The sequence below is a fragment of the Lepisma saccharinum genome, chromosome 2 (genome assembly GCF_977018435.1).
Source record: "Lepisma saccharinum chromosome 2, izLepSacc3.1, whole genome shotgun sequence".
NCBI classification, from domain to species: domain Eukaryota; kingdom Metazoa; phylum Arthropoda; class Insecta; order Zygentoma; family Lepismatidae; genus Lepisma; species Lepisma saccharinum.
The window spans coordinates 151,262,919-151,286,486 of record NC_139230.1 but is presented as its reverse complement, the minus strand read 5'-3'; the positions used below and the strand labels follow the sequence as shown (position 1 = coordinate 151,286,486).

Here is a 23,568-nt window from a genome sequence, read left to right as displayed (position 1 = left end):
GATGTCGATATTTTCAATTTTCATAATACAGGGGCCTTGTGGATATAATTCACACAGGGCCTTGCATTCCCTAACAGCAGGCTTGCTCCCAATGCCTTTCATCTCTGAGACACCTCTGGCACCTCTAGGGCTGGAGGTGTGAAGGGGTGACATGTAAAACGACCAATATTAGTATGGAATCCATAGTTTTCGGGGTCGCTAAGATGAATAGTGACACTCCCAATGCCCTTCAACTCCAAGACAGCCCTGGCAAACCCTAGGGGTGCGAGTGGGAAGGGGTGACATGTAAAAATAATTGAAAACAACTGATATTAGTGTGGAAACCATTGTTTCTGAGGTCGCTAAGATGAATAGTGACACTACCAATGCTGTTCAACTCCAAGTTAATTTTACACTATAGTTAGAATTCATTATTTTCCTGTCTAATAGAATATTGGGATAAATAAATACTTGGGTAATGCCGGGCAATCAGCTAGTTACTTATAAGATCTAAGTTCATAATGATTCTCATGCTGTGCTAGATATATGAATGCAGATGCTAGTTAGATGTTTTTTTTTTAATTATGTCATTATTTATGTATTCAATGTATTTCATATGAGCACTGAAGTCACTGCCATTATGCATATGTGTGGGAAATACTGGTCAATGTAACGTGTCTACTATTCTATATTTCAATTAACTATGCAGATAGATGCAGAAAAATGGCATGGGGCACACAAAACGAGATAGTCTAATCTATGAAATGTATATTTTTCAACACCATTTGACAGCTAGTTTCATGGATTTTGCTGATCTTCCTTAGGTGACCACCATTCTCTCCTTCTCCCCTACCTCCCCCCCCTATATACTTTTGGGAAATGCCTGCCCACAATGCTCACTCAAATTAAGTTTCTGGCTCTATAACAACAATTGTTATAGTCCCCTGACCCCAAAAGGAAGACATTAATGGCAAGATACATTAAAAATGACACTAATTGATTAGTAAGTTCAGTTAAATTACATACACTCATATTATCAAACCCTTTGAAGAGCATGGGTCTCCCTTATCACACAATACTTGAGCAACCTTTCATTCTGATGTCAGACGCGTAATGCCTACGTTGTTAGGTTAAGTCTGTTAGCTTTGTTTCTATTAGCATAAATACACTGAAAAAGTATTATTTATGCTAAAAGAACTAAACCTAGGTAGCCTAACCTAACAACTTAGGCATTTAGTCTAACAATAAAAGAATTCCACAGTGACAACTGAATGCATAGTTGCTCAAGTGTTATGCGATAAGGGAAACCCTGAAAAGCATGGCCTAACGAATGACTATTGAATTAAACATTGTCAGATTAAGTCCCATTGATGTTTCTGGCATTCTTGATAAGGGCTCTTTATTTTTTCCTTCCAAGTAGCTCCTAAATTGAAGCCTTGACAAGGAAAAGGATGCAACTGCCAAACTGGTCAAAAATCCAACTTTGCATGGACAACAATATGTTCCATTTCCAATGGCCTGGACAGAGATGGAAGTGCCGAGTACATGCATGTAGTACTCACTGATGCCATAAGATGGCATCGGATGCAACTCCAGGGTCGTTGCATGGAGAAGGATGTTTCTCCTGAAAAATTTACTTTTTGGCACTTACATCCTTTTCCATGTCAACTCTTCAATTGTCCTCACAATGTTGGATCAATGGCAATTTTTTGGATTTTCAGAGGGGATCAAACCCAGAATTTCTCATGTCATTTGTCTGTGGAAATGATAACACATACACACATGTCAATCAATCATCAGAACAGAAAAAAAACAAATGAAAAAGAAAGCTAGAGCTAGTCTTTTGTATCAGTTAATATCAAATGAAGTATCATATTACATACCTTCTTCTTTCTCCATGGCTTCAGACAAACTACTCAAGAACTCAGCTGAACAGGTAAATATTACAATACTTCTGTAAGAAAGAAATAAAATAATACATTAAGATCACTCAAAAATGTATTTAGACTAGTCAATAATTTATTTAAGAAAAAGTACATGCACATGCAAATAAGAGAACATTAACATAAGCAAAACTGGAGCAAAACCAAGCAGCTAATATACTTTTCTGTCAATAATGTGTTCTGTTGCCATAACCTACATGGAATGAACAGCACTAATAGAAAATAAGATATTTTGTTTGAAAATATACACCTGTCAAAATATTTGATTTTGCTCTGTGGGTGGGGTAAAATCAGGTAATCATTAGAAACCATACAACACTATGAAATAAGAATATATTGATTTATATGTCTGTATACTGGCTTGGTTATGTCCAAAAGCTGTCCTCCTCCACATAGCTGCACCTGTGGCATTCAACATGTTGGATTTAGTACTCTTTTGTTTAGGACATTCTAAGACAACGGTTATTCCCATGCAATGACATATATTTGTCCACAATGATAACAAAAAATAAACAAAAAACACACAAACAATGAATAACCTTTAAAACTGCATTCAGGGAATGAGATTTTGTCCCCACTTTTCAATACTGTGAACCACTCAGGCAAAATAAAAAAAATAGAAAGAAACATGGTGTCACTTGGTTCCAATATAAGGTAAGGATTGATTCAATTTTTAAAATACACTGACAAAGGAACCTACGTGATGGGAGAGCTAATTAAGTGGTCGACTTTAGATCTCACCACCAAAGTCCCTGGGTTCAAATCCCAGTATGAGCATGTGTATTCATTGTGAGCAGTGTCCATTCATGAATTTCATCTAGCTAATAATCACTCATTCTTATTTGTTGCCATGCTTAGCCATAAGTGGGAGAGGAGGAGAAAAAGAAAGAAAGAAGGGAGAGAGAGAGAGAGAGAGAGAGAGAGAGAGAGAGAGAGAGAGAGAGAGAGAGAGAGAGAGAGAGAGAGAGAGAGAGAGAGGGGGGGGGGGAGATATGGATACTATTTCTTAAAAGTGACATTTATGATTAAAAAGTGTTTTTTGATTCCAAAAGCAATGTCCCTGGTTATATAGTTGATAGGGGTGCAAAATACTACTATCAGTGTCCAGTGGAAGTTCACAATCAATTTCATGTAAGTAAAGTATAGCAAATTTACATAAAATGTCTAGGGCTGAGCTGATACCAATGTCGATGTATCGTTATCAGCCGATACCAGTGGTATTGGTATCGGAAAGTATCAGTTGGAATTCATCTACCAGTACCAGCCGATACTTTTCCGGCATATTGGTCTATCACGGGGTCGGCAAAAATGCTGCTCGACACTTTCAAGGAGTATAATTATCCTGAAAATTAAGAAAAATTCAAACTTTATTTTCATTTTGCACCAATTTTGCATGAAAAACTATATTTTATGATTACATAACATAGTATGATATAATTCTTGAATATTCTAAAACAAATTTCTTGGTAAATTGATGCATATAACTGGAGAAGAAAATTTACACACTGATATTGATCAATATTTTGAACAAATTTTAATTATTGCAATTTTCAAGTATCGGTATCAGTATCGGTGGGAATTGGTAAGAGTACCGGCATCGGTATCGGTATCAGTTCAAAGTAGTATTGGCTCAGCCCTAAAAATGACTATCCAAGGCCTTACATCTCCAAGTTTACCCAATGATTAACAGTTCCAAATGTTGCTTTCGTCTTTCTGGACAAGGTTCCAGTAATCCTCCAGTGATGCAAATTTTATTTGTTGTTGTTGCTATTATTTACTCTACAAATATATATCTATAATTCCATACTGATCTTGTCAATATCAAAGTGCACATGCTATGTATATTTTTCATCAATTGGTCCTTCTTTTTCTCTTTTCAGCGTGAATACATATCCATTCACATTGGACAGGCTGGGGTGGAAATAGGAAATGCTTGCTGGGAGTTGTATTGCCTGGAACATCAGCTGTTGCCTGATGGCACCACAGGATATGCAGATATGACGTGTGGAACATTCTTCTCATGTTCCATGACTGGCAAGCATGTGCCTCGGACCGTCTTTGTTGATTTAGAACCAACAGTAATAGGTGAGAGCTTTAAATAAAGTTGAAAGTTCACAGTTTATGTATGTAAAGGTAAAGTGTTCCCCTGTGCATAGCACCACGCCATGAAGGCGCATAGGGGGTGTGGGGGTAAAGCCCCACACTTTCTTGATCCAGTCGTGAGTGGGGGTGATGTGATCATCAGCATCACGCCCCTGACCGCCTTTACCCCCCAGGGTTTCCCCCAGGTACCCATGTTATTCGACGCTGGGTGAGCGCCGGGGCCGCTTCCACCGTTAGAAAAGTTCCCGGATTTGAACCGGCCGGGGATTGAACCCGGGACCTTGAGCATGGTAGTCAGACGCGTTACCGACTGAGCCACCGCGGCCACTACAGTTTATGTATGTGTTATACTAATACACAGTAAAGTGAGGTCTATGGAAATGAATATAAAAATTCTAAAACAGTAGAGCTAACAGCAATATTGTCTATAGTAGCAAATAATTAGGGCTGAACTGATAATGATGTATTTTTATTAGTATGAACATATCAGTTCAAATATTCAAGGATACATTCTATTTTTACAAGATATAAAGACTTACGTGCTATCTGGGTATGTTTTGGATGTATACACACAATATCTCCTTCTGGGGCAGTTCACACAAAATACAGAAAGTTTTTATTTTGTATATATATATATATATAAAATAATGAGAAATGTATCCTGCCCAGACAAAGTAGATTTCAAAAGAATTTCAAATAATGCTTCTTCCCAGTAATGCATCTGACTACCATGCTCAAGGTCCCAGGTTCGATCCCCAGCCAGTTCAAATCCGGGAACTTTTCTAATGTTGGAAGCGGCCCCGGCGCCCACCCAGAGTCAAATGAAATGGGTACCTGGGGGAAACCTTGGGGGGTAAAGGTGGTCAGGGGCGTGATGCTGATCACATCACCACTACTCACGACTGGATCAAGAAAGTGTGGGGCGTTACCCCCACACCCCCTATACGCCTTCATGGCATGGTGCTAAGCACAGGGGAGCACTTTACCTTTACATTTACCTATATAAATACATACAGTATTAGAAACAGCATGGTTCATTCATCGACTTTCTGAAATGTTCTGAGAAAATATGTATATATACAGATACAACACTCACACACATAACTCATTCCATCTGAGAACTCTCCATATAACCAAAGCACAAAACTGGTAAGGGAATAAAGGAGAAAAATTACATAATAAGTTGCCAGAAGATTTCAGAAACTATAACCTATGTATGTAAATTTAGACCTCCAGTAATGGCATTGCCAGGGCCAGCTCTACCGTACGTGCAACACATTCATTTGCACAGGGCGGCAAGCTCAATGGGGTGGAAAAATGTATAAAAAATGGAAGCTGCATTATTTGAGGCAGTTTGGTCTTCTTGGGGTGGAGAATATTAAAAATAAATAAATTTCAATATGCAGTATAAAGCAGAAACAAATAAGAAAAGCAAAGAGAAAAGAAAGATAACGGTGCTTAAAGTTTATATTAGTTGTCCAATTATTGTTTTGTCCGTGAAAATGGTAAGCAACATCTGCTGTGCATGTGAGGTGCCAAATTACAATGCTATCTATTGTTTGATCGTGTGCCAGTCCGTCAGTCCTCTGCCCCGCCCCCTGTTATGTAGGTTTTTGAGTTAAACTGACATGTTGCATTCGGTAGTCGGAAATAGGGCTGCATTGTTCTTTGACGTGTTGATCGCGAAAGGTGGTGATGATAGGTATTGCCGAATCGCACAAGATGCAATAGTAAGTAAGAATATCCACTGTTTTTGTGGTTGCTGGTTGCACCTCATTTACGATCTTGACGGTGTAACGATAGTGCAGTTAGTGTATGTCATGTGTGAGAATGCATGCATGTTTGAGTGTGACAATGTATTGAGACACTTGCGTATTTGTGCTGTCATCAAAACAACTGGTTTGTCAAGTTGTTGTAAGAGATTTTAAAAAAATAATTGTAAACTAAGGCATGTTTGATAAAAGGAAAAACTCTAGGGTGCAGAATATCGTAGACGCAAATGAGAAAAAGATGATGAAGATGATATAGAAGACTTGATAGAAGATGATTCGCCTCTGCTACATTATTGACAATTGTATCGCTCAAAATGTAGCCGTAGGATTGAGAATACTCCTTACTCTGCTGGTAACAGTTGCAAGTGGTGAACGTAATTTTTCAAAACTGAATCTTATTAATACTTATTTACATTCCTCAATGGGCGAATCGCGGTTAGAAGGACTTGCCATGATCTCAATTGAACATGAAATTGGTCAAAAAATAGACTATGGTTGTGTTATTCGCGACTTTGCAAATAGAAAAGCTAGAAAGTCCATTTGTAAGCTTTACAACTTGGGGGGGGGGGAGGTACAACGTTAATAGTGTAATTATGAAGAAATCGTGATTTAAGAAGTGTACATAATTGTATACACATAGTTTATTGTAAATAGTGATGAAGTGAAGATATGTTACTTCATGTACAATGTTCTGGATGATGTACATAATTATGTTAGTATAAATAGTCATGAAGAAATAGTGAAACAGAACAGGAGAGCTGACAGTTCTGCACGTCGGCAGAAACTATAGTGAGTAAATGCAACAGATATTTTATTATTATTAGGCTTAAATATATATATATTATTTTTTATTTATAAATAACTTGTCTTCTCACATTATGTATTCTTTCATTTTATTATGTTAAAAATTGATTATATCATGTGAAATTGCCACGGATAACAAGCTTAGTTGTTCATACATTATGTTTTCTTTGTACGTATTTTGGGGAGTGGGCGCAAGAAGTAAAATTGAATGGGCCGGCAAAATTCCGAAGGCCGGGGCTGGGTATTACTAATGAAAAACTCGTTCCACAGCATAGATGATTCTTCTTGACCCGTGCATCTCTTCAGTTGGTGAACAATTCCCTACAATTTTTATTTCTTTTTCGATTCTTTCAATGGAAATAGTGTGTATTGACTTTCATACACATATGTTTACACTCATGTTTTCTTTCCCCTCTGTGTATAAATGCAAGTGTGTAGAACCTTGTTCTATTATTCATTATATTTACTAAATACCCTGGAAATTATTGAAAATGCATAATTTTCCCCAACATTGTTTGACAAAAGTGAATTTCCTGATTATTAGTATTGTATATTTATGATTTCATATGTAAACCCACATTAAGAAAATCAGAACTGGTAGATTATTGAGGTCAATTTTTAATTGGATATTCATATATTAATACTTATGCAACTTTACAATTGTTAGTGCATTCAAACAATGGTATTGGTGTTGGAGAGACCTGGTAATAGTACCAGCAATAATATTGGTGCCAGTAAAAGTGGCGTAAGCTTATTGCTACAAATTAAATTATACATTATAAGCTACAAGCTTTAATGCATTTTTATACCACAAACATACAGAAATGAGCATATACACGTGTTGCCTATATGTATCTCTATAAGTGCTCATGGTGTGGGTACATCAGGGGTGTATTCTGGGCGCATGCATCAATTGTAGGAAAATAATTATTACTTTCTTTCACTTCAGATCCAAGAAATGTAATATAAGCTTAGTTGAGCACTCTTGTGTAAAATAAATACTTCTCCTATATGAAGAAATTAGAATGTAGAAATGCTCATTAATGTCATCACAGAGCAAGCTGTCCGATGTACCGCATCAGCGAAGGAAGATTTTAATGTGGGCAAGCGCTGCTCCCGTGCTTCTTCCCTCCCCCTGTCTGCTTCTTCGCCTTCACAATGCTCGAATATCATGTTGGCTGCATGCTGTGAGGTGACAGCTACAGAGAAGAGTATGCTTGTTGTTTTGTTGAACAAAGAGGTGGCAGCAATTGATTTTTTTTCCTTGGAGGTACAGTGCAATGCACATTTAGTTTAAAGTTTGGTTTATTTTTATTTCTGGGCCTCTTTCAAAGTTCCACATGGCTCAATGCAGTATTTTCCCAAAATATTTTTATAAAATGATGTAAATGAAACAGAGGATGTGATACAGGATTATTATTATTATTTGACTTTGTAAAGCTAAAGAATGAGTTGATTGCTCTCTATTCTTCCCCCGAGTTTGAATAAACCTGTACATGAACTAGTACCATATATGAACACGAACAATATTCATAACATTATGAGTGAAACTTACAAGTTGGCTACACTCATTTTGTCAATACCAGCTTCAACTGCATCAGTGTAACGATCTTTTTCAGCATTATGAAGAATTAATAATTATATTAGAGGAACCCAATCACAAGAAAGATTAAGTGCACTTGGTATATTATCCATTGAAAAAGAGCTGCTTCTGAAAATTAAAGCATTGCCCTCATTTTACGAAGATGTTATAAGGGAATCTACCACTCAAAACAGAAGAGCAGAATTGAAGCCTTGACATGGTAAAGGATGTAAGTGCCACACTGGTCAAAAATCCAACTTTGCATGGACAACAATCTATGTTCCATTACCAATGGCCTGGAGAGAGATGGAAGTGCCGAGTACATGCATGTACTGATGCCGTAAGATGGCATCGGATGCAACTCCAGGGTCGCTGGCATGGAGAAGGTTGTTTCTCCTGAAAAAATTACTTTTTGGCACTTACATCCTTTTCCGTGTCAACTCTTCAATTTACATTTGAATTATTTTAATTAAGTCTGGTCTTTTGTTCCTGAATATCTGGTTGTAATTTAGGCCTCTACTATAATGTTATTTGCATAAGCTAAACAAACCTAAATTGTGAATCTCCATTATAAATATAAACTGTTTATAAATATCAAGTGAGTTTATAATTTTATGAAGACTTCTACATCAGACATCAAACCTGGTGAGTTTTAAACTTTATTATCCATATTTCATTACTTTATACATTATGCAATATTTAGTAATGTTAATGTGCAAATCGTCAACTATTGAATACGTATAATGCTATCCCCCATTCCATAATATATGTTTTAAAAAAAATGTGTACAGCATGCCCTTTATGAAAATCCAGGATACACCACTGGGGTATGTTATCATCTCGTATGCTATTTTCTATCCTGTTCTTACACCAATGATGAGAAAGGACTACAAAATATATTATTCACAGTGTCCTATCTCTTTTGCATTTTTTTTTTTTTTTTTTGTTAGTCCATGTGATGGATTACTTATAAACCGATAATGTCCGGGGCCAGTCTTAAGGTAACCCATGCAGAGACACAGGTGTATGCACATCCTCTTACCCAAAGTTTTGAAAGTGATACAAATAAAAAAAATTCTCAGTCAGGAAAATCCCTTCTCACCTTTTCAACTGTAAGTTCAATTGGTAAAAGCAAACCACAATTTCACAATGCTTTGCCAGAGACTAGGATTAAAATGTCAATAATATCACTAACAAGTAGTAACAAGAACAAAATAATATTTTTATAGGAATAAATTAAAATTTTCCAAAATCTGTAATTTTGTTTGTTTGTCCACTTTTTTCACTGGTGAATTTTTCTCTAGAAATTAATATTTAGGTATGGTGTATTTTCTCTATATTTAAGAATCCATGATAATAATCATTCTATTTTACAGATGAGGTGAGAACTGGTAAATATAAGAGCCTCTTCCATCCAGTTCAACTCATCAGTGGAAAAGAAGATGCCGCCAATAACTATGCACGTGGTTACTATTCTGTAGGAAGAGAGATGATTAATGAAGTTGTATGGAAAATTTGCAACATAGCTGAAGAGTGTTCCAGTCTCGAAGGCTTCTTAGTGTTCCATTCCATTGGAGGTGGCACGGGATCTGGATTCACATCTCTGCTGATGGACCAACTTTCAGTGGAGTTTGCAAAGAAGACAAAGCTGCAATTTGCAGTCTATCCATCTCCACAGGTGAATACATTTTCAAAGATAATAATTTGTATATCATGTGTAAGGAACAACTGTAAGTATTTTTAAAAACAGTTAGTTAGTAATCTACTGTTAGTAATCATAAATTGGTACAGAACTGGACAGACAGAAAGAAACTCAATCTCTATCCCCCTCCCAATGTTGCATATGGGTGAAGTGGTGCTTTCCACCACTAAAGATACTGATGTTGCCAAATTTTGTAAAGTGGGCACTCCAAGGAGTTGGTAGTGGCTTACTTCCTTTGATTCTGGACACATTTTTCCAACAGTTTTCTGGAGTACAAGCATATGGCAAGGCTGAAAACAGCTGAGGGTTTCTGATATATTCCTGTCCTGTCCTTCCTACCACTTTAGTTTTCTCTTATTTGCCCAGAAATTAGATGGTCAGTTAATGGTCATGTTGCAAGCAAAAAGTCACATATGAATGCTTTCGATGATCAAGAAGTGCGACTTGAACTCACCATACCCACTTTATTTGTTTCAAGTCAAATATTGTGTTTGCCTCTAAGGACTACTGACTTTTAAACAAGGTATGTTAATAGTTGGAGCACTTCGGCCAGCTTATATAAAACAAACAGAATGCTTGAATAGAGATGAAAGCAAATCTCTGTTCATTTTTGTTTTCTCTGCTGCAGTATGAATATGCATACAAGGTACTTTTAACAGAATTAACAAATTTTAATTCAACATTTGGTTACATCAGCAATAGGCTCAAACAAGTGGGAGAACATAAACACTTAATTATGAAGATATTATGTGAAAGTACTCAATTGTCGACAAGGTACAGGTATTGGACAAAATAATGGAAACACGAGTCAGAAGTGGGACATATTTTCAATGTGCCTGGTAACAATGAGCACAGCGAAAATCAACCTTCTCTTGTTTGTTGCAGGTAGTATGGACTGTGCACAAACAGTAGAGTGAGGCAGTGTGGTAGTGGACATTGTGCAGGTGTGGTGAGTGACCAGTATGTCCGACCTGCTGGAGTTTGAAAGAGGTTGAATTGCTGGTGCCCATCTCGCTGGAGCATCTGTGAGCAAAACAGCGACGATATGCAGTGTAACACGAGGCACAATCTCGAAAGTCATGACCGCATACAAAGTGCATGGTAAAACAGGGTCTGCTAAGCAGAATAGTGGTTGAAAGACGAAGCTGCAGGAGAGGGACTGCTGGGCCTTGAAGCGTATTGTGACGTGGCAGAAGAAAACAACGGCTGCCAAAGTGACTACAGAACTTAATCAGCACCTAAACACCCCAGTGTCATGCAAAACAGTGAGGTGGAAACTGCATAAAATGGGTATCCATGGGCATGTTGCTATTGTCAAGCCCCTAATAACTGACACGAATGCTCAAAGGTGACGTGCATGGTGCAATGACCACAATACTTGGATGCTGGAGGACTGGAAACGTGTCATTTGGTGAGACGAGTCCACCTTTATCCTTATCCCCACCACTGGATGCATGTTTGTATGGCAAACACCCTCGACAGCATATGATGTGGACTGTCTCTGCCCAACTGTCAAACATGGTAGCCACTCTATTATGGTCTGGGGTGCTATATCATGGTATTTGGCAGCCTCCCTTGTCATATGAAAAATGGCTTCAAATTCCAGTGCAGTGACCACCATTCAGGACTTGTATCGGTCTATTCCATCCCGAATTCAAGCTGTATTGTGTGCTAAAGGTATCCCAACACTGTATTAATACATGATGTTCCGACTTCCACAGGTGTTTCAATTTTGTCCAATACCTGTACACGAAAATTAGAAATTACGCAAAAAAAAAAAAAAAGGTAAAAATATAATATATAATATAATATAATAATATAAATGCAAAGAAACCTGTTAGGACCACAGTGCAGTTTTATTGATTGAAATTAAAAATGATGATATATGCATCTGCCACATCAAATTGGATCAGTGAGACCAATAGGGGAAAGATTCCACTCAACCTTACTTTTGTTACTTTTGGGAAATCAAAAAAAAAAAACAAAAAAAAAACTCATAGCAACCAAACTCAAAGTTGGATGAAGAAACTTACAATTACAAACTTATTCATAGTAATAATATACCATAAGTGGTTTGTCATTAAAAACCTTTATTTTAGCTCTGATATGTATTCAAAGTTGGTGGAATATTTCCCTTCTTGATCTCAACTGTCAAAAATATTAAGGATAAGACAAAAACACATTTGTGTATGGTTAATTACAAGACTGTATTGTCTTAAAACACAAAGAATGGATTATATAAGTCATATACACATATTTAAATTGAAGAAAAGACATATATTCCTAACCTTGTAGTCTTTGCATAGTGTTTTAGTTCTTACTTACTGTCATCATCTTCTGGCTGACCAGTGGTAGCAGTAGGCTATTCTAAAATATAGTTATAAAACTCTCTGCAGTCATCAGGCACATAATGTATTATTTTTGCAACATCTTCAAGTTTCTTCTTTTTAATGGGAACCTTTTGCATTATATGCTTTTTCAGCAAGCAGGGTAGCTTCACCACCTTTGTACAGCTTGAAAGCTCCAGTGTTTACACCATCTATAAACGTACGAGTAGTAACATATCCCCTTTTTGCTACTGTGAACTTTAGGTGCTTATAAGTACTTACTTTGAAAGATTGTTTAGTACCAACACTAACACAAATCTTTTGAAAATATTGTGGCCACCAGTCTTTAAAGTTCAAAATATCTTCATTTACTACTGTTTTAACGATGAATGAAGGCTGCTTTGTTTTAGCAGTGGTAATCATGTTGTCGTATTGATCAGGCGAATAAACCCTATCATAGTGACGAATCACTTTTTTAATCACACCGAAGTTCCGGTCGCAGGGTAAAAACTATGACTTCTAGGGAAAACTACATGTACCTCATTAAATCACTTTGTAATAGTCAGAGACATCAAAAACCTCACCAATGTGTGGTTCCGGTTTTGCCCAGGGCACGAGTCACTGAACACGTAAAGAGTTTTTACTTGAGGGTCAACGCTGTTTGTAAGATAGTCATACAACATAGAACACACATCGTTTGCTCCTTTTCTTGCCACTCCCTCATGGTATGTGTACATTGTAGCTTTGTTATCTCCTAAACTATGAACACAAAACACATGATGCTATGCTTTCCTGAGATAAAACATCTCTTGTACGGGCATGCATGGCAAAGGAAGGTTTTTGCATGAAGTCAAAGCATATTCCATGTATATCAGTCCTATTACTGCACAGATCGGTTACCTCTTGGATTTTTTTGTAAAACTTACATGCCCTTCTTTTACGGACCATCAGTTCTGCTACAGCAGCCCGCTTTGCGTTGTCATTCAAGGTTGAGGATTTTATCTTTGTATTAAGATCCTCACACGTTGAACACACATCTACTTGAGGCCTACCGAATCGGTGCCCATAATTTTCCTTGTAGTAAGTTAAAAAATATTCCTATTTTATGACATTTGTGAGTTCTGAGTGTTTTTCGAGAAACATTTCATGCTTCTTTTTGCAGACCAGCCTCTAGGTATGTGATTGCCATAGAAGAATAATGAGAGTTTTTTTTTTTTCTTTGGTATGATTCAATGTGTTCATTCACCTTCATTAAAACGTCGCGAGGAATGTGTTCCCTCTCATGTCAATAGGTTGATCACCCTTTGCTAAAATAGTCGTTAACCGATAAACCAACTTATTAGACACTGCATGTAAGCTCATGAAAGCCTTACGGCAAACCTCTACTCTATTGGAATCTTTCATAACATAATATTTAAAAGATGATGTGAACTGTTTTGACTCTGGACCTTTAGGCCGATGCCATTCAACATCGAGTGATGTCCAATTAAACCTGTTAGATGAGTGTCCTGTTCGTTTTTTGGCCTGCCACTGCAAACGGTATTAATTATCTTTACTTTATGTTCCTCAGTAAACTGAACAGTACACATTTTCCTACAATCACAATCAGGCCCCATTTGTTTTTGTTCAACTAACAGTCCACGTCTTCTCACGAACCCCTGTCCCTTGAGTCTTGCTGTTTTCATACTTTTCTCAATATTTCCAGAACCTCTTCTCTTTTTAGTAGGACTCTCTTCAGATTCTGATGCTGCAGACATTGTTTAAAACACTGGTAATAAAGCAAAATGCACAAAAACACTGATAATGTATCGCTAGAGGCACATATTTTTGGTAAATAAAAAAGCAAAATTTCGGTATAAAAACTGAGTCAATTTCGGGTTCAAAAGCAGTAAATAAAATAAAATGTCGGTGTTATAGCGGTGAAAAATTGGATCAAAAGTGGTATATAAAAAGACATTTTGGTTTTAAAATTGTGAATATAATCCTAAATTTGATTAAAAAACTACACTTATTCCACAGAATTAACATTTCACTTCTAATAACCAATTTATGTAGTTATCCGAGTATAAGTTTATTTCTGTGTAAAGGAGTCAATTTTTGTTTCTCCAATATTAACAGCAGAATTAATCAATTTTCCGGGAATTGCATAACTCTCAGGATAATTCAGACCTCAGAAGGTGCCGCATCTGTGAATAAACCCTAAATTTCGTGTTTAAGAGTTAATTTCACTTTTTGCAGTTCATTTCGCATTATTTCGTGACGAAACATGGTCACATAATGCATCTCAGACCTTTCAAAAACATGAAAAATTAACACCACAATGTGTTTTTCAAATTTAGTTTTTTCGTCAAAAACGAAATATGCATGCCCCTATGTATCGCAAACAAATTAACAGTTTGCACATACAGCTTCACACAACCTCAAAGCAGAACAAACCTGAACTGCAGTGTGTGTGCTGACACTGAGCACTCTGGTAGCTGGAATGTGACCTAATACTTGTTGAGACCAAGAAGGGAAACATTAGGGTGACCAGACGTCCTCTTTTATCTGGACATGTCCTCCTTTTTAGGTATCTGTCCGGCATCTGGGCGGATCTTTTAGAAATCGGTAAATGTCCTCCTTTTTTGGAAAGAGTATAGCATTGACCATAGCAAATGTGCTGCATACAGAATGCTTCACTTGGGGCACGTTAAGTATTCGAGCAATGCTTACCTAGCATCTGGGAGCTCAATATGATCACTTTCCCGACTGAGTCATTAGTAGGGCATGTATTTAAGGCACTAAAAACCTCTGAAATAGGCAGTCAAATAGGCACCAAAATGACAAAAATAGGCACTTAAAAGCACCATAAACTAAGAAAAGGCACGAAAATAGGCACTTAAAAGAACTTATTTAAATTTTATTCTTACAAATGCACAGTTATACTGTATTAGCACTTCAGTTTATACATAATAATAATAATAATAATAATAATTCCTTTATTTAGTGGGTGAGGTTCAGCTGTAGACTGCTCTACCACCTAACCCTTGTTAAATTCACAATTGCAGGGAATCGTCTGTTAAAGTAATTCTCACAAAAAGAGCTTGTGCTAACGACTGCGAATTTCAACAAATGATGAATAAACAATTTGCACCTTTGTAACAAAAAAAATATTTAAAACAATGTTCCAATTCAGACCATCAAATCTGGCGAATTACAGATTTCAGTCAGTACATGAACAAAGCCTTACATCTTTCAATATAGGGAAAGCCAAATGCACGTAAGAAAAAAGCTGAAGTATGCAAAAATTGCAGAATATCTATTTTTTTTTGCATGATTAAGCAAAATAGGCACTAACCATCAAAATAGGAATTTATAGGCACTATAAAAATGTGTTTTTGGAATAGAAACTCCATGAAACGAACTTTAAAGTTTAAAAATGAAAGCCTATGGTTTATTACAAAGGAATAAAAAAGGCAAATAGGCAAATTCCGCACCCCAGTCATTAGTATTAAGCGTTGAGACTGCTGGAATGCATGTAGTCTGTGCAGTTCCTTTCCGGTTGATTGATTTGGTTCATTTTACTTTGCTTTTTTTCAACTTTTGGCTAATCTCAAAGATGAGTATTAGCGATGATATGATGATTTTGATGAAGAACACACATGTCTAGGCCGGGATTCAAAACCGAGGCCTCTGGCATTGTGGCACGGTGTGCTAACCACTCCAACACAGAGGTCGGCCAGTTCCTTTTCGAGTTATACATACGTGATACAGAAATGCGTAGTGAGAATTTTGATTATTAAGTAATATTTACTTTCATGAAATAACGAAGCGAAAGAAAATATCCGGTTTTAAAGGATGGAAGAAACGTATAACTTTCCCCTGCTGTTGAAAGAGTGCTAGAAATGTTAGTGGCATTGAAATCATATTTCTCTACCCAATCTAAACTACCTAAAATTTTAATTTGGCTTTTAGAAATAAGTTAAGCCAATCTTACTTGTTACATTTGCATTCACGTGTGGAGATATTTCAGTCTAATATCCAAAAATTAGAAAAGGAGTAAAATTCTGTGCTTTAAATTATAGATATTCTTTGTAATTTGTTAAAAAACAGATTAGGAGATTGCTTTCTTTGCTTGAAGGTAAGATGAGGTTCTTGAAAGAGATCTTTTGAAAAGCATCTGTGAGCAAAATGTTGGTAAGATTTTGTATATTGATTAAATTATGAGTAATGGCAAATGTATAGCCATTTTTTGCGGTGTCCTCTTTTTTATGACTTTGTCCTCCTTTTTCGCCATGCTCTGTCCTCCTTTTTGAATGTATGTGTCTGGTCACCCTAGGAAACATGCCTGGAATGTTTTCCTTCTTCGTCTCAGTCAAATATTTCATGGATTACTGGAGCATAATGGTTGGTGGAATATTTACCTTTTTCAGCCCGACAGATGAATTTTACAATGAAGAACAAACTGGCTATCTCAGCCCATTTTGTTCAAAAAGTGGAATCTTTCCCTTCTTGGTCTCACTGGTTCAATTATAGACCTACGGTGGTCCAGTTGCTTGTGTGCCCAACTGCTATGCAGGAGACCTGGGTTAGATTCCCAGGGTAGGTGATCTAAGGTGGGAGTTTTCCTAGCATAGTCCATGCATAAAGCAGATCTGGAGTTCACCCAGCCTCTAATAAATGGGCACCTTGAGGCAACCCTTGTAAAAGGGGAGGGGTAAAGGCAGCTGGGCACAATACTGATCACATCACATAAAGAAATAATGGCAAAGATCGTGAATGAATACCTCCTCATTCCCCATGTGGATGTGGATGTACTGTAGCACAGTACAATGAGGTACTACCTCTCATCGAACAAGGGCACACTTTAATAAAAAATAAAGCCTTACATCTTTTTCTGAGACTAAAACTAATCTCCTTATGTAGTTTGAGAGCAATTCAGGTATCTGACACCTACAATAAAAGCTGAGGCTGTGGAGGGAATTTTACACACCCAAGAACAAAACACAGGTTAACACACAATACTGCAGATTCAGGAGCTTGTTAGCATGCACAAATGAAGTTTCAAGACACTCCAAGGAAGAGAGGTTGATATTTGAGAATCTTACAAAACAATCACCCTTAACCTTAGACAAACTATTTTTCAATGTTGATTTAATCATGCGTGTTACTTTTAGTGTTTAAATGTGTAGTATCTGTACAGTAAAAGATTCTTCTAATTGGGCAAGTATAGATCTCTGGTATTGAATGATCTTCTGTAATGAGGGAATAGCCTTGTACATTTGATGTTCCCACTAGCAAAACACAACAATACAATTAAATTACAACACAAACTCATGACAATAAACCAATATCACAAACATGGTAACAGTGCTCATTTTTAGGGTCAAGTGATATCTGCCAATAGTCTAAGTTTATGATTCAACACTTGAAAAAAATATATAAAATACATTTTCCTTCTGCTAAGTTATATGTGATTCCATTTTTAGAATTTAACTGAATTTTGACTTGACTGATTTGCTTTATTTTACTTCACTTTTGTGCCACTTTTGGCTAATTGTGAAGATGAGAATGAGTGATGATATGATGAAAATGATGAATGGACACTCACAAACATCCATGCACAGGCCAGGATTCGAACGTGGGACCCCTGGCATCGTAGCCCGATGTGCTAACTACTCTGCAACAGGGGCTGGCTCTAACTGAATTTTGTTTATGTTCAAAATATACAAATATTCACAAACACATGTTGAAAGTTTTTGAATATGAAACCTCTCACTCCTTTAGCAAGTTCTGCTACTATTCTGAAACCATAGATTTCATTCTTAAACTGTGTTAGGATTCTTTACACACAATGATGTGTTGCTTGAGCATTGTGACAATAAACACTCACTGGATTGTTGGAGCCAATGGCGTGAGTGCTCTAAGTGGGGGACACTGGGGATGCTATATTCTCAGTTAAGAAAACTGTCATAAAGCATATTCTCAGCTAAGATAATTTGCACGTAGATTGCCCAATCTACTGCACTGTTTCCATATTGATCCATTCACACATCCTCCTACCAATCCCCAAACTCAATCAAGCATAGAGGGGTCACCTGAAGGGGTTCACAGAGCACATGAACCCCCAACTAAAAGTGGAAAAACTTCAATTTCTTTACTTTTCTGCTTTATAAAAAACTACTGTATATTTGAAGATACTTATTTTACAAAGCAGCTTCTTTTGTTCATAAAGTCTTCACAATGCTTCAAATTTACTAATTTTCTTGTTAACAAGAAAAGCTTACCAGATTAGGCAGCAAGAACTTGGTGCACATCTGTATTCTTTCTGTGCTAAAGCTCCACCAAAAAGCCAAGAGAAACCAAGTGGAAAACTGGAAATTGGAGCACATGCGCCTTCTGAAAGAACTGTCAACAGATAGCAGCAACTGTTAAATGTTGGGGGAATGTGTGGATAGCGGCAGAGGCATAATATTTTTTGCTATTCCGAGGTATTTTATTTTTCGTTTTGTTTAGCTTCTGGATTGGAGAAAAGTAAGCAGTAGTTAAGACATAATGCAAGCACTGTTTGCATTGTTATAGTAATTCCTAAGATCTTTATGTTTTAGCTTAATATCTTTCTTTTTTAATTCATTTTACCAAAAATTAAGCCTGCAAACTTCCTCAACAACTCCATCGCAAATAGTTGGCCTTGCATGGCGAAGGGTTTATGTTTTCAAACACTATATCGCCAAATTGAGCAGATTTATACTGACATCGACATTCAAAATGTGTTGTTTAAACCTTTAGATAATGTAGACAAGTAAAAAAAATGAAGACACAGACACTGCGAGTAGAAAATAATATTTATCTTGGTGCACATGTAAATGAGTATGGATAAATATCCATTATATTTCTATTGAAAATAAATTATACCTAGGTAATTGTTACAAACTCATACAGGTAAACTTTAACACAATAATTTTAAGTTTCGCAAATTGCAATTCCCATCATGAAGCTTGAGCAATGCCAGAGACTTGCCAATCAAATATAGGAAAGGTACTGTGAAATAACAAATAGCCATTGCAATTGAAAATAATAATAATAATTTGTTGGTATCATGGTTAGTGGGAATGTTGGCGAGGTTAATTCTTAGGAACAGGTAAAATAATTTCCAACACTAAATAGGGAGAAAAGTAATGCATTTCAATAATTCAAACTGAAAGAAATCATTGTTTACCTTAGTAATTTTTCCTTGTTTATGAGGGTATTGATGGGCGAGCGATAAAACGAAATAAAATAAAATTGACCTGTAAATGGATTTTTGCTGGACACTCTGGTGGAGTGACTAGCACAACAAAAAGGTCCCAGGCTCATATTCTTAATAAAACATTCATATTTCTTGCTTTACTTTATTTTATTATTTTTACCTTGTACCCTACAATTTGTTAACCTTTTGTATGCTAAATTAATCAGTGTCACTTACATTTACCATTTTCTCCTCTGTGATTGTGATCAACAATTGATTTTCTATGTGTTTGTAGCCCACCTCGGTCAAAGGGGGGGAGGAGGGGGTAAAATTTTCTCTTAATTTAGGCTGGGTGTGAACACCCAATGATTTACTTCACGTGATGACGCTGATCAAGCATCCTCCAAGTTAGGCATTTCCTCCACTTTGAGCATTGGATGGGATCAGCATGAAAGTGATAAAGCTTAGGTAACATATCATGATATCATCCTCCCCCATTTGGGCAAAAAGTGAAGAGCTGTGACTGATTCATCAACTAGAACATCAAAATCAGTCATCCCTGCTGAAATTATCCCATGCACCAATTTATCAGAAGAAAAGAAAAAAGTGTCTGATATCATAACCAGTTAGCCTTTTAAGAATGTAATATTCCATATACCGTGCGTCCATTTCGATCTTCAGCCGAGAGATCGGGAGAAGTGTGGCGGGCGGCGCTGACGGAGATGCCGACATTTGCGGCCTTTAATGTCCGCTTATTTTTATGGACATATGCAGACATTTATATAAATATTGCTAAACGAGCACTAACCTGTGTTATAATTTATCATCTGTAATTCATCCAAGTTCTGCCCTTATATACACAAAAAAATACGCTTTAGAAACGATGTTAAGAGCCACAGATAATAAAGCATTTTAATCATAATTTTGACCAGTAACGTCCTGCTTAAGTTTATATCCTTGAAAGAGTTTTGTGTCGATGGGGATCATTTGGAGGTTTCGAATGTGCAACACTGTATCAAGATTACGCTGCAGATGAAACCGTTAAAAGTGAATGGTTTTCGTGAGCTTCCTTGCAATCCGATATCTCCGAGCTCGAGTTTTTTTGTTCCTTTGCGACTAGATGAAGACAGAGCTGTGAATATAGTGGTGAGCAACGTAAACCAAGAGCGTGTTAATTTCGTACTGTGCACAAGAGTGTTATTCTTGGTTACTTGCAGTTACTTGTTTGTGTTATTGCAGTGTGTATGTGTGTTGTGTCAGTTAGACGATTGGAATGCCAGCCGCAAGGTTCACGTTAGAACAAAGATTTATTATGTATGACACGTACATGAAAACAGACTCGTGTCGAGACGTGTGTAGGCAATTTGTACAGAAATTCCCAGGCGTTTCAACTCCACATAGAGATACGGTTAGATATCTTGTCCTTAAATTACGAGAAACTGGATCGTTAAATTTTAAAACACCTAAGCAAAAACGAAGGATTCTAACCGAAGCAAAACTCGATGATATTGGTGCAGCGTTAGAACGTTCTCCAAACAAACCTCTACGCCGTGTTTCACAAGAGGTGGGCGTGTCAAAATCATCGGCACATACAGCCACTAAACTACTAAAATTAAAACCGTAATCTTATAACACAGGTTAGTGCTCGTTTTGCAATATTTATATAAATGTGTGCATACGTCCATAAAAATAAGCGGGCATTACAGGCCACAAATGTCGGCATCTCCGTCAGCGCCGCGCGCCACGCTTCTCCCGATCTCTCGGCTGAAGATCGAAATGGACGCACGGTACATTCCTGATTAATTTTAAATTATCTAATAGTACAAACAATTTAAGTACAATTTTTAAACCGATTTTGCAGTCTAACATTCTTTATAAATTCCTTCCTACATGCAAACTTTTGCCCAACCTCATGCAAACTTTACACTTTCGCCATTAATTACAAAAGTATATGTTACAACAAATGAATTCAAAATGTTAATCTGAGGAGAAGAACTGAAAGAAAAATGTCTGTAGTTTGTTAGGTATAAATTTTAAAGTTATGACTGCTTTGGTAGCTTAAGTATTTAGAATAAAAAAACTAAGTGACCATTATATTCTAAGGATGGCAAAATTCAGAGAAACCTTTATGCCAGAAAAAAAAAGCTAGGGTCCTTCCCTTCAACACCACTGTGAGAGCCACCAATGTGAGAAGAAAAGTAGATGGCGGAGGAATGCACAAACACTTACTCTGCTTTCTGTTCATATTGGCTACCATATTTTCTTTGATAATAACTTTCAATATGCATAGAGATAACTTATTTTGCACACAATATAAAGTACAGTCCTGTAATAGTAAAATGTATTATTTTACCTTTCTTTACAGATGGCTTCAGCTGTTGTAGAGCCTTATAATTCTGTCTTAGCAACCCATTGCTCTATGCATCGCACTGAATGTGCATTTATGATCGACAACGAAGCAATCTATGACATATGCAAGAGGAACCTCAACAATGAGAGGCCAACATTTTCCAATCTGAATAGCATCATTGCACAGGTAGTATCATCGATGACTTCTTCACTTCGATTTCCAGGAGATCTGAATGCTGATTTGACAGAGTTTCAAACAAATCTGGTTCCCTATCCAAGGATCAAGTTCCCTCTTGTAACGTATGCACCTATGATTGCAGCTGACAGAGCATGCCATGAGCAAATGACAGTAGCACAACTCACAACTGCATGTTTTGAGAAAGGAAACCAAATGATAAAATGCAATCCTAGCAATGGGAAATATATAGCTTGCTGCATGTTGTACAGAGGCGATGTTGTCCCTCATGATATAAACAGAGCAATAGCAGTCATGAAAGGAAGACGGGACATTCAGTTCTTAGATTGGTGTCCTACAGGTTTCAAGATAGGGATTAACGAACAACCTCCAACTTGTGTGCCTGGAGGTGACCTTGCTAAGGTTCAGCGTGCAGTTTGCATGATGAGCAACCAAACAGTCATGGCTGATGTATGGGCACGAGTGAATCGCAAATTTCATATGATGTATAGAAAGAATGCCTTTGTTCACTGGTACATTGGAGAAGGGATGGAAGAAGGTGAATTTGAAGAAGCTCGGGAAGATTTAGCATGCTTGGAGAGAGATTACCAGGAACTTCTCAATGCTGACTCACATATTGAGAACAGGGATGATGATGTTAAGAACTGGGATGCTTATGAAGTTGAGAACCATGAAAATGATGTTGAGACCCATGATGATGATGTTGAGAACCATGAAAATGATGTTGACAACCATGATGATAATGATGTTAAGAACTGGGATGATGAAATTGAGAAGAGTAATGATGATGTTGAGAAGAGTAATGATGATGTTGAGAACTGGTACGATGATGACAACTGGGATGATGATGACAACTGGGATGATGATGACAACTGGGATGATGATGATAACTGGGATGATATTGATAACTGGGATGATGATAACTGGGATAATGATGATAACTGGGATGATAATGATGATGACTGGGTTGATAATGATGATGACTGGGATGACCATAACTGGCATGCTTAACTTCATGTTTCTGCTCAGTCTTTCTTGCTTATACCTTGCTCTTCATTTTCAAGGAAAAAGCAAATAGTTTATTGTTTGTTCGGTACCTTCATTATACTGTGCATTCTGTTTACAAGCTTACTTGTTCATATTTAATGCATATGCCCCTTACTATATTAATTTTTATATACAAATGTTCAACAAGTCTTTAAGTTCATGAAGAAAGAAATGCATGCTCTTTCAGAATTTTCTTAGGCCAAATGATATGCAGGACCTTTTAAAAAAATAATGTTTCATGGCTGTTAACAGGTTACATTATATGCCATATATGAATTGTAGTGTCATTATGATGAAATTTCTAACTCTTCAAATTTGTTTGTTGAGATTTGTATTATACTTCATCAAGAGAATTTAATGAATGATACATTGATATGCATTCATTTCTGTGAGCTACCATTGTTATTTTATCCCAAATGTTATGCAGTACCAATTCAAAAGTTTCACATGGGTGTTAGCAGGTTTATGAAATTATATGTAATATGTAATGTATCTAATGGATTTATTATTTTTATAATAAACTTTGTATCTAGAAGCATTTCTTGTTCATATTTGTA

General features: G+C 36.7%; 1 protein-coding gene across 1 annotated transcript in view; it reads left to right on the top strand.

Moving 5' to 3' along the window:
* Positions 1-23,233, top strand: part of LOC145984147 (tubulin alpha chain-like) — a 192,201-nt gene extending 168,968 nt beyond the window's left edge. Inside the window, exons 3-5 of the mRNA XM_083117612.1 lie at positions 3,803-4,007; positions 9,560-9,861; positions 21,785-23,233. Coding sequence (XP_082973738.1) covers positions 3,803-4,007; positions 9,560-9,861; positions 21,785-22,975 — 1,698 coding nt within the window. The 3' untranslated portion in view covers positions 22,976-23,233. The remainder of the gene's footprint in view (positions 1-3,802; positions 4,008-9,559; positions 9,862-21,784) is intronic.
* The last annotated feature ends 335 nt before the right edge of the window (positions 23,234-23,568 follow it).